A 12,128-nucleotide genomic window follows, 5' to 3' on the forward strand; every position below is an offset into this window, starting at 1 on the left:
AGAGGTTGAACAGGCTGGTAATAGGGGGTGCGACAATGGCGGCGGACAGTTTCAGAAATAGGGGGTCCAGATTGTCAAGCCCAGCTGATTTGTATGGGTCCAGGTTTTCCAGCTCTTTCAGAACATCTGCTATCTGGATATGGGTAAAGGAGAAGCTGGGGACGCTTGGGCGAGTAGCAGCGGGCCGGGCGGGGCTGCTGGCCAAGGTTGGAGTCGCCAGGTGGAAGGCATGGCCAGCCATTGAGAAATGTTTGTTGAAGTTTTCGATTATCACGGACTTATCAGTGGTGACCGTGTTATCTAGCCTCAGTGCAGTGGGCAGCTGGGAGGAGGTGCTCTTGTTTTCCATGGACTTTACAGTATCCCAGAACTTTTTGGAGTTAGAGCTACAGGATGCAAATTTCTGCTTGAAAAAGCTGGCCTTTGCTTTCCTGACTGACTGCGTGTATTGGTTCCTGACTTCCCTGAACAGTTGCATATCACGGGGGCTCTTCGATGCTATCGCAGTTCGCCACAGGATGTTTTTGTGCTGGTCGAGGGCAGTCAGGTCTGGAGTGAACCAAGGGCTATATCTGTTCTTGGTTCTGCATTTTTTTAACGGAGCATGCTTGTCTAATATGGTGAGGAAGTAACTTTTAAAGAATGACCAGGCATCCTCAACTGACGGGATGAGGTCAATATCCTTCCAGGGTACCCGGGCCAGGTCGATTAGAAAGGCCTGCTCGCAGAAGTGTTTCAGGGAGCGTTTGACAGTGATGAGGGGTGGTCGTTTGACCGTGGACCCGTGGCGGATACAGGCAATGAGGCAGTGATCGCTGAGATCTTGATTGAAGACAGCAGAGGTGTATTTGGAGGGCAAGTTGGTCAGGATAATGTCTATTAGGGTGCCCATGTTTACGGATTTGGGGTTGTACCTGGTGGGTTCCTTGATGATTTGTGTGAGATTGAGGGCATCAAGCTTAGATTGTAGGACTGCCGGGGTGTTAAGCATATCCCAGTTTAGGTCACCTAACAGAACAAACTCTGAAGCTAGATGGGGAGCGATCAATTCACAGATGGTGTCCAGGGCACAGCTGGGAGCTGAGGGGGGTCGGTAGCAGGCGGCAACAGTGAGAGACTTATTTCTGGAGAGATTAATTTTTAAAATTAGAAGTTCAAACTGTTTGGGCATAGACTTGGAAAGTATGACAGAACTTTGCAGGCTATCTCTGCAGTAGATTGCAACTCCTCCCCCTTTGGCAGTTCTATCTTGACGGAAAGTGTTATAGTTGGGTATGGAAATCTCAGAGTTTTTGGTGGCCTTCCTAAGCCAGGATTCAGACACGGCAAGGACATCAGGGTTGGCAGAGTGTGCTAAAGCGGTGAGTAAGGCAAACTTAGGCAGGAGGCTTCTGATGTTGACATGCATGAGGCCAAGGCTTTTTCGTCACAGAAGTCAACAAATGAGGGTGACTGGGGACATGCAGGGCCTGGGTTTACCTCCAAATCACCCGAGGAACAGAGGAGCAGTAGGATGAGGGTGCGGCTAAAGGCTATCAAAACTGGTCGCCTAGAGCGTTGGTGACAAGGAATAAAAGGAGCAGATTTATGGGCGTGGTAGAATAGATTCTGGGCATAATGTGCAGACCAGGGTATGGTGGGGCACGGGTACAGCGGAGGCAAGCCCAGGCACTGGGTGATGATAAGAGAGGTTGTATCTCTGGACATGCTGGTCTCAATGGGTGAGGTCACCGCATGTGTGGGGGGTGGGACAAAGGAGGTATCAGAGGTACGGAGAGTGGAACTACGGGGTCCATTGCAAACCAAAACAATGATAACTAGCCTGAACAACAGTATGCAAGGCATATTGATATTTGAGAGAGACATACAATAAGGCATAAAGTGATTGCAGGTCATGATTGGGAGAGCTAGCTAAAACAGCAGGTCAGATAACAGCAGCTAGTCGGCTAACACAGCAACAGAAGGTAAAAAATGGCGACGACTGGGCAGAGAGGGTCGGATTAACTACACACAGATCCTGAGTTAAGGCACAGAGCCGACAGATAAAACACAAATAAACAGAATGGAGTACCGTGAATTAATGGACAGTCAAGCAGACATAAGCTATGTAGCCAAGTGATCATAGTGTCCAGGGGCCAGCCGTAGATGAAGTAGTGAGGCCTCCACTAAGCTAGCCCGCGGCGTTTAAAGTTAGTAGCCCGGGGGGGGTGGTCTGCTCAGACGGAGGGGGTCTGCTCAGACGGAGGCCGGTTGAGGGCACAGCGGATGGGGTATTTGTCTGCAGACCAGACGTGGTCGTGTCGACAGAGAATCCAAGCCGGATGGCGGTGGCGAAAGAGAGGTTGTGAGTTGTAGAATTGTGTTTGCTAACTGGTGCTAGCTTCATGATTCAGACAGCTAGTCATGGGTAGCAAGCTAGCAGAAGATGGAGGTCTGTTTTTAGCCACGCCGTGCAATTCCGTCGGTAGATTAGTGGGGTTCCGTGTGGTAGAGGGGACCAATCCAGTTGTCAAAATAGTTATAGTGGCCTAAGAGGATTGTTCGATAGACCTGTTCTGATAGCAGCCGATATGCTCAAGACAGCTAACGATTAGCGGGCCGCAGTTAGTATATGGACGTTCAGGTTACGTCGCGATGGAGGGGCCGGTTGAAATACTCCCTCGGGCAGATAACGTCGGTATCCCAGTCGTGAAGGCCCGGTGGGGCTCCGCATCGGCAGTAAAACGGGTCCGGATAGGTGATTGTAGCCCAGGAGTGGCTGATGGCACTCTTCAGCTGGCTGGCTCCGGGATAATTGGTGTTTGCTCCGGAATTGATGTTAGCCGATAGTCACTCGGATAGCAGCTAGTTAGCTGCAAGATCCAGGTGTAAATGTCCAGAGCTTGAGGTAAAAATCCGGGGATATGGAGAGAAAAATAGGTCTGGTATGCTCTGGTCTGAGTCGCGTTGTACAAAACTGGCAATAGTTTTCCGAGCTAAAGGATAGCTGATGAGCGCTAGCTGTGGTTAGCTGAACTATTAACGTTAGCTACTAACGTTAGCTTGTGAGCTGGCTAACTTCTGGTTAGCTTGTTAGCTTCTGTTGTAGATTTCGGATACGAGGTGAATAATACTTTTGAGGAAGAAAAAAAACAGATCCGCACCACATTTGGTGAGGTGGGTTGCAGGAGAGTGTTTTGAAGTTGAGTTTTTAAGAAGAAAATAATATATATATAAAAAAGATATGCGAAGAAAAATATATATACACGGGACAAGACAAGGACAATGGACATCTGACTGCTACGCCATCTTGGATTTAGAGATAGGTAACAACACCCTAACACAACCCTAACCAACTAGGTTACCATAGGTAACAACGCCCTAACACAACCAGGTTACCATAGGTAACAACGCCCTAACACAACCAGGTTACCATAGGTAACAACGCCCTAACACAACCAGGTTACCATAGGTAACAACGCCCTAACCAACCAGGTTACCATAGGTAACAACGCCCTAACACAACCCAAACTAACCAGGTTACCATAGGTAACAACGCCCTAACACAACCCTAACCAACCAGGTTACCATAGGTAACAACGCCCTAACACAACCCAAACTAACCAGGTTACCATAGGTAACAACGCCCTAACACAACCCTAACCAACCAGGTTACCATAGGTAACAACGCCCTAACACAACCAGGTTACCATAGGTAACAACGCCCTAACACAACCAGGTTACCATAGGTAACAACGCCCTAACACAACCAGGTTACCATAGGTAACAACGCCCTAACACAACCAGGTTACCATAGGTAACAACGCCCTAACACAACCAGGTTACCATAGGTAACAACGCCCTAACACAACCAGGTTACCATAGGTAACAACGCCCTAACACAACCAGGTTACCATAGGTAACAACGCCCTAACACAACCAGGTTACCATAGGTAACAACGCCCTAACACAACCAGGTTACCATAGGTAACAACGCTCTAACACAACCAGGTTACCATAGGTAACAACGCCCTAACACAACCAGGTTACCATAGGTAACAACGCCCTAACCAACCAGGTTGCCATAGGTAACAGCGCCCTAACACAACCCTAACCAACCAGGTTGCCATAGGTAACAACGCCCTAACACAACCATAACCAACCATGTTGCCACGCCCTAACACAACCCTAACCAACCAGGCTATCATACATAAACAGAACCTGCAGAGCCATCCCATGGTGACCCCAACCACCCTGCCACCCTCACACCCCTCTAACCCTGGCTGGGTAGCCCCCGGGCGGTGTGGGGCCTCTACCTCCTTGGCGCGGTTGATGAAGGGGATCTGTGTCCCTGAGTTCAGGTCTTGGTTGATGATGAGGCGTCGTGCCCACTGGCCGGCCCGCACCACTCCGTCCCCCTGGATGAGCACCAGCAGCTTGGCAGGGTTGGACATGACATCAGCACATCCACCTGGTTACACCACACAGTATCGCCGTTTCAGTGTAATATAAAACTAAATATATGAAACTTATTTTGTTGAAGTACAGCCTTGCCCTGTTTGCACAGTTTTATTAGAGTCTGACATACTCCATAGTAACAAATAAGTCTTTCACAAATGTGTGTGCGCATCTGCCTGCGCGTGTGTGTGTCCTTGACTGCCCTCCACCCCTTGGATGGATGTGGTCCCCAGTATGCCAGAGGCATCTCTAAGGAGACACACACTGTCCATAAAAACCATGGGTGGCAGCTACAGGAACTTAATCCAAGCAGACAAAGAAAAGTGAGGGGGAGAGATCTCGGCCTTTTCCTCTCCTTTTTTCTCTCGTTCCCTCCTTCTATACTTGGCCCTGGTTAATCTGTTTCAAATCTGTGGTCACAAGTTCAACTGGACGCAGGTGGACAGACCCACCACTACCACACACACACAAGAAGAACAGAGCAATATTCCATGGGAATAAAGAGAAAAATAGGGCAAGCAGATAAAAGTTGAAAAGTGTGTAATGAAACTGGCTCCTGGGTTACCTTGGTGATTTATAGATATTGTTACTCTCTGCGCCAGGACAACACAGGTCCAAAAAATCCACTAGAAATAGAGCTAGAAAAATTATCCAAGCTAAAAATGAAAGGACAAACCCATTTTCCTTCAAAAGAAAGGCAACAGGCCCTCCCGGGTGGTGCAGTGGTCTAAGGCTGGAATGACTGGAATAAACTACAAAAATCTCTGAAACTGGAAACACTTATCTCCCTCACTAGCATTAAGCACCAGCTGTCAGAGCAGCTCACAGATTACTGCACCTGTACATAGCCCATCTATAATTTAGCCCAAAAAACTCCCTCTCCCTCTACTGTATTTATTTATTTTGCTCCTTTGCACCCCATTATTTCCACTGCAAATCTACCATTCCAGTGTTTTACTTGCTATATTGTATTTACTTCGCCACTATGTTTTTTTGTGTGTTTTTTTTGCCTTTACCTCCCTTATCTCACCTCATTTGCTCACATTGTATATACTTATTTTTTCTACTGTATTATTGACTGTAAGTTTGTTTTACTCCATGTGTAACTCTGTGTTGTTGTATGTGTCGAACTGCATTGCTTTATCTTGGCCAGGTCGCAATTGTAAATGAGAACTTGTTCTCAACTTGCCTACCTGGTTAAATAAAGGTGAAATAAAATACATTAAAAAGGCACTGCATCGCAGTGCTAGCTGTGCCACCAGAGACTCTGGATTCGTTAACAGGCTGTCGCAGCCGGCCGAGACCGGGAGGCCCATGGGGCGACGCACAATTGGCCTAGCGTCGTCCGGGTTAGGGAGGGTTTGGCCGGTAGGGATATCCTTGTCTCATCGCACACTAGTGACTCCTGTGGCGGGCCGGGCGCATTGCACGCTGACCAGGTTGCTAGGTGTATGGTGTTTTCTTCCGTCACATTGGTGCGGCTGGCTTCCGGGTTGGATGCGCACTGTGTTAAGAAGCAGTGCGGCTTGGTTGGGTTGTGTTTCGGAGGACGCATGGCTCTCGATTTGCAGCGATGAGACAAGAAAGTAACTACTAACAATTGGATACCACGAAATTGGGGAGAAAAAGGGGCTTCCTTTTTTTTTTTTAAAGCAACAGACTTTTTTTGTGTTGAATGAGCAGAGAGACAGAGCAAGAATACACTAGAATACACTCCTGACAGCAAATACTTGAGTGCATTTGAATCCAAAACAGATTAAGCAACAGCTTTTCAGACTCTGAGACGGTGTATCGCAATAGAGTTCATTTGTTGAGACATTTTTGGACAAAGAGAGAGAGCTGGAAAAGCTTATTCCCCCTCTCCAATCCTTGTTTTCATGGGACACTTAATATCATAATCATTGTCAGAAGCCGGAGCATTTAGGCCAATTTTCACATGAATAACCCTATAATCTTCAAGGGCATGAATTAAATGCGTCGTTTTCCCCTCGTGATACTTACTGGCAAGATTACTTTCGTCATATTACACTTCTTCAACAGTTCATAAACATACTGTGTAACGATCTGAAAGACAAACAAAAACAGACATCTTTATTTGCAACTAACAACGCCGCAAACACACCAATGATACAGTGTAAGTTACATCTCATGTTGATGTCAGTTACAAATCCCTGTACAGCAACACAACAATGAAGAACAGTATGCAGGCTATGAGTAAAGAATAATGGACTTTGGTTTTGTTCATATATACAGTGTATATCTATTAGGCCCCTAGACAGACAGGCAAAAATATTAGGCCCCTAGACAGGCAGTACTGTTAGCCCCCTAGACAGACAGGCAGTACTATTAGGCCCCTAGACAGGCGGGCAGTATTATTAGGCCCCTAAACAGACAGGCAGTACCATTAGGCCCCTAAACAGGCAGTACTATTAGGCCCCTAGACAGGCAGGCAGTACTATTAGGCCGCTAGACAGGCAGGCAGTACTATTAGGCCCCTAGACAGGCAGGCAATACTATTAGGCCCCTAGACAGGCAGGCAGGCAGTACTATTAGGCCCCTAGACAGGCAGGCAGTATTATTAGGCCCCTAGACAGACAGGCAGGCAGTACTATTAGGCCCCTAGACAGGCAGTACTATTAGGCCCCTAGACAGGCAGGCAGTACTATTAGGCCCCTAGACAGGCAGTACTATTACGCCGCTAGGCAGGCAGGCAGTACTATTAGGCCCCTAAACAGGAAGTACTATTAGGCCCCTCGACAGGCAAGCAGTACTATTAGGCCCCTAGACAGGCAGTACTATTAGGCCGCTAGACAGACAGGCAGTACTATTAGGCTCCTAAACAGGAAGTACTATTAGGCCCCTAGACAGGCAGCACTATTAGGCCCCTAGACAGGCAGGCAGTACTATTAGGCCCCTAGACAGACAGGCAGTACTATTACACCGCTAGGCAGGCAGGCAGTACTATTAGGGCCCTAAACAGGAAGTAATATTAGGCCCCTAGACAGGAAGTACTATTAGGCCCCTCGACAGGCAAGCAGTACTATTAGGCCCCTAGACAGGCATTACTATTAGGCCGCTAGACAGACAGGCAGTACTATTAGGCCCCTAAACAGGAAGTACTATTAGACCCCTAGACAGGCAGTACTATTAGGCCCCTAGACAGGCAGGCAGTACTATTAGGCCCCTAGACAGGCAGGCAGTACTATTAGGCCCCTAGACAGGCAACCAGTACTATTAGGCCCCTAGACAGGCAGTACTATTAGGCCGCTAGACAGACAGGCAGTACTATTAGGCCCCTAAACAGGAAGTACTATTAGGCCCCTAAACAGGAAGTACTATTAGGCCCCTAGACAGGCAGTACTACTAGGCCGCTAGACAGAAAGGCAGTACTATTAGGCCCCTAAACAGGAAGTACTATTAGGCCCCTAGACAGGCAGTACTATTAGGCCGCTAGACAGAAAGGCAGTACTATTAGGCCCCTAAACAGGAAGTACTATTAGGCCCCTAGACAGGCAGTACTACTAGGCCGCTAGACAGAAAGGCAGTACTATTAGGCCCCTAAACAGGAAGTACTATTAGGCCCCTAGACAGGCAGTACTATTAGACCGCCAGGCAGGCAAAACTGTATGTGTGAGATAATTGAAAGTGTCTGGAGTTGGCCATGCTGTGCTCTTCAAGCTCAGTGCAGTCCCGATGTGGGGGAATGGAAGCCAAGGGAGTGTGTGGTTACAGTGTTGATGTAAGGTATGTTTATCCCCAGCCACAGCACTAAGGAACTTGTACACAGTGTAACCTTAACCCCCAGCCAACAGCTACATGGTTCAATGACATCAACAACTCTCTTTTCTTTTTCTTTTCTTTTTTTTCTTGCTTCTCGGCAGCTGAAAACATAAGGGTTTTTGTGGAGAGGTTGTTTTTGTGGGAAGTGGATGAGAGAAGGATGAGAGAGGAGGAGACTTTCTGTCTGTTGTGTTTTGGCGTGTTTGTAGTGGAAGATAATGACCTCAGCTGTAAGAATCAGGGGTTGGGGGTATTGGGGTAATTACTGGGGTATTTATTAAACGTGCCCAGCCTGGCATAGAATGGCATGGCGGTGCTGTGGTGTAGTGGCCCACCCGGGCAGACGAGGACAGGGGTGAGTGGTGTGGTGTGGTGTGGCTGAGGTCTGTGGCGTCAGATGGGGACGTGTCTGCTGTGACCACAGGGACAGCTGGAAAGTCCAAAGCTAGGCCCCTCTGTGTTTATGTTAGCTTTAGCTGGACTCTTTAGAGGCAGCCAGACCCACAGGAAACCAGCACCAGGGGCACCATGGAGGCAGAGCGTGTCCAAGCCCTTGGCTTGATGACATAAACACGCATGCACACACACAAACACACAGTCAGAGAGATTGGGCCCTCACACTGTCACACGGCCCATATATTTCAACCTGGTTAGAAAGCCTGAATTCTCCATAAGTAAAAACTACTAAAACAACACCTGGTTCATACACCAAAACTACCAGTCTATTAGCCGGGTCCCAGATCTGTTTGTGCTATCATGTCCACTCCTTACCATGCAAAACATGACAGCACAAACCGATCTGGGACCAGGCTACCAGTCTATGACAGCAGGGACTGGGTCGGGGATAGTCAAGGGATACAATACTACACAACATACAGAGCAGGGGTTGGAACTGGTTCATGGAACAGAACTGTAAAATAATTACATTTTTTCGAAGAACAGAATCAGAATCAGGAATGAAAGTGATCTATACTATTCCGGAACAGAACCGTTATTTTAAAAGCACGGGAACCGGTTAAAAACGGTATTTTACATCCAGGGCATTATTTTCCAGTCGCACAAAAAACACAACAAGACGCATTTGCAAAGCCTTCAAAATGTAAAGCTGAAAATCTTTGGCAGTACGTGTGTAGGCAACCTGCCCCTCCCCCTACGAAGCGTAGTCTGGTAGCCTACTGACGTTACAAGCGTGATTCAGAAATTAGGGAGAGAGATTTTTAATTAGATACGAATGGATTTTTCGTTTCAATGCTAGGTAAGGATACAATAGTCTGATTAATCAGGCTGTAATGCATAATCAATTGCTATATACAGCCGGAGACATTTGTGTGAACATTTTTGTAAATGTTCCTTACAAGCCAGTATGTAGGATAAAATGACATTTAAACTTACTCTACCGATTTTCTGTGTGGTTTGTCCTTCTACTGTTCGAAAATGTTAAAAAAATGTCCACAGAGCAGCGTTATTATCACAACTTTCAGTACGCTGGTCTATATATTGGTTTGTACTTCAATACTTATGCAATTCACCCGTGACAAACACCTGCACAATATGGCCGAACCTAATCGAATCACAGACCGAACGGCAAACACTTTCAGCTGACTGCGAGAAAACGCGCTTCTGTTGACTACGTTTGGCGAAGTTTGGCTATTGTTTACATATTGTGCATCACATGCAATGAGCCACGAGACTGACAGAACCTACCGGCGCCACGAAAAGTCGGGTAAACAACACTTTCCTGTGGATACCCTATCTCCACATCCTACCTCCAAAAGTACAACCGGTAAAGTAACTTCAAATAGAAATGTATTCAACATTCTGCCTTGTAGAGACTAGTGTGTCTTTTTAACAGCTACTTCTTTCAGACTGATAGCATTGATTAACGATGGTAACAGGCTAATGTTTAGGCAAATGATACTATAGTGATCCCGTTGCATTGGATTTATAAACAAGTAAGATGTGTTTGTATTTTAATTCTGGTGCCACTCTGCACACAGAAGGTTATTACTAGCTGGTCCAACGCAAAACTCACTCTCTGAAGTTCAAGGACATTCAAAGTTCCTTCATAGAAGACGCTCCTCTGTAGGTATAATTCTGTGGACCTAATTCAGAACATACATGTCATAACAAGATGCCCAGCGCATCAAGCCTTGTCCTCCACCTTCTCTCCCCATCCGCAAAATTTCAGTCGAATATTGTGCCCTATACTCGTCTGTCCACTCGTCTGTTTGGGTGTTTCAACCCCTACTAGTGTTAACCAAATACCTGAGCTTCTGTATTCAAAGCCCACAGTCTCCTCTAACTAAAGTCAGAGGGAAAAGGCTTATACCAGTCATGATAACCACATGCTCTGGAAACTCGTTGCTAACCTGATTATGTGTCTAAAGAATCACATTATGGACAAATGATGCCATGATTAGGAGTGAGTAGCCAATCACAGGCCGGCGGAGAAACCAAATGAGATGACCTGCTGGATGAGGAATGCTCTGAACACTAAAAAATATAGGCCGGCCCGAGTCAGCTAATTCACTGAAATGTCAGACTCCCTGATGAAGACTGAAATGATCGCGGGGCTCAAAATGCAGGTGTTTAATGACATCAATCAGCCTTGCAGGAAATGTAATTTGTGCTACATTATTTGTTCAGCACCTCAGGTGGCCAGAGAACTATCTGATATGGAAAAAGAGAAGGATGACGGAGGTGGGGGAGGTGGACTGAGAGAATGAACGTATGTGTGTGTGTACGCATATGTAGGCAATAGCATGTATGAAGCATAGTGAATATGTGCTGTTATGTGTGTGTGTGTGTGTGTGTGTGTGTGTGTGTGTGTGTGTGTGTGTGTGTGTGTGTGTACGCATATGTAGGCTATAGCATGTATGAAGCATAGTGAATATGTGCTGTTATGTGTGTGTGTGTGTGTGTGTGTGTGTGTATCTATGTATGTGTGTGTGAACTCGTCAGCCAACGGCTACACAGAGGTCTTTGATCAGGTTGACAGACAGGCCTAGGGTCAGGATAAAGGGGCTTGCTGATTGTAGTCAGATGAGGAAGCACAGCTCTGAGATCAGTATCACTCCAGGCCCAGACAGATACATATATATAAATGAGACAGAGAGAGAGAGAGAACCTTGGAGTCCACACACAAGCCCACAATAACAAACCCCACAGACGTAGCCACAAACCCCACACACGTAGCCACAAACCCCATACATTTACATTTACATTTAAGTCATTTAGCAGACGCTCTTATCCAGAGCGACTTACAAATTGGTGCATTCACCTTATGATATCCAGTGGAACAACCACTTTACAATAGTGCATCTAAATCTTTTAAGGGGGGGGGGGGGGGGGGTTAGAAGGATTACTTTATCCTATCCTAGGTATTCCTTAAAGAGGTGGGGTTTCACGTGTCTCCGGAAGGTGGTGATTGACTCCGCTGACCTGGCGTCGTGAGGGAGTTTGTTCCACCATTGGGGTGCCAGAGCAGCGAACAGTTTTGACTGGGCTGAGCGGGAACTGTACTTCCTCAGAGGTAGGGTGGCGAGCAGGCCAGAGGTGGATGAACGCAGTGTCCTTGTTTGGGTGTATGGCCTGATCAGAGCCTGAAGGTACGGAGGTGTCGTTCCCCTCACAGCTCGGTAGGCAAGCACCATGGTCTTGTAGCGGATGCGAGCTTCAACTGGAAGCATGTAGCCAGAAACCCCACACACGTAGCCACAAACCCCACACACGTAGCCACAAACCCCACACACGTAGCCACAAACCCCACACACGTAGCCACAAACCCCACACACGTAGCCACAAACCCCACACACGTAGCCATAAACCCCACAGACGTAGCCACAGAGTCAAAACATAATCTGCTGATGGGAGCTGTTAACCACCACACACACCCGCACACACAGGCAAAC

The 12,128-nt window shown here is 47.2% G+C and overlaps 1 protein-coding gene across 1 annotated transcript in view; it reads right to left on the reverse strand.

The window, feature by feature from the left end:
* LOC129853430 (cotranscriptional regulator FAM172A-like) overlaps nucleotides 1-12,128 on the reverse strand; it is a 363,623-nt gene that overhangs the window by 315,444 nt on the left and 36,051 nt on the right. The window contains exon 5 of the mRNA XM_055919456.1: nucleotides 6,439-6,501. Coding sequence (XP_055775431.1) covers nucleotides 6,439-6,501 — 63 coding nt within the window. The remainder of the gene's footprint in view (nucleotides 1-6,438; nucleotides 6,502-12,128) is intronic.

This window comes from Salvelinus fontinalis, chromosome 4 (assembly GCF_029448725.1).
Source record: "Salvelinus fontinalis isolate EN_2023a chromosome 4, ASM2944872v1, whole genome shotgun sequence".
NCBI classification, from domain to species: domain Eukaryota; kingdom Metazoa; phylum Chordata; class Actinopteri; order Salmoniformes; family Salmonidae; genus Salvelinus; species Salvelinus fontinalis.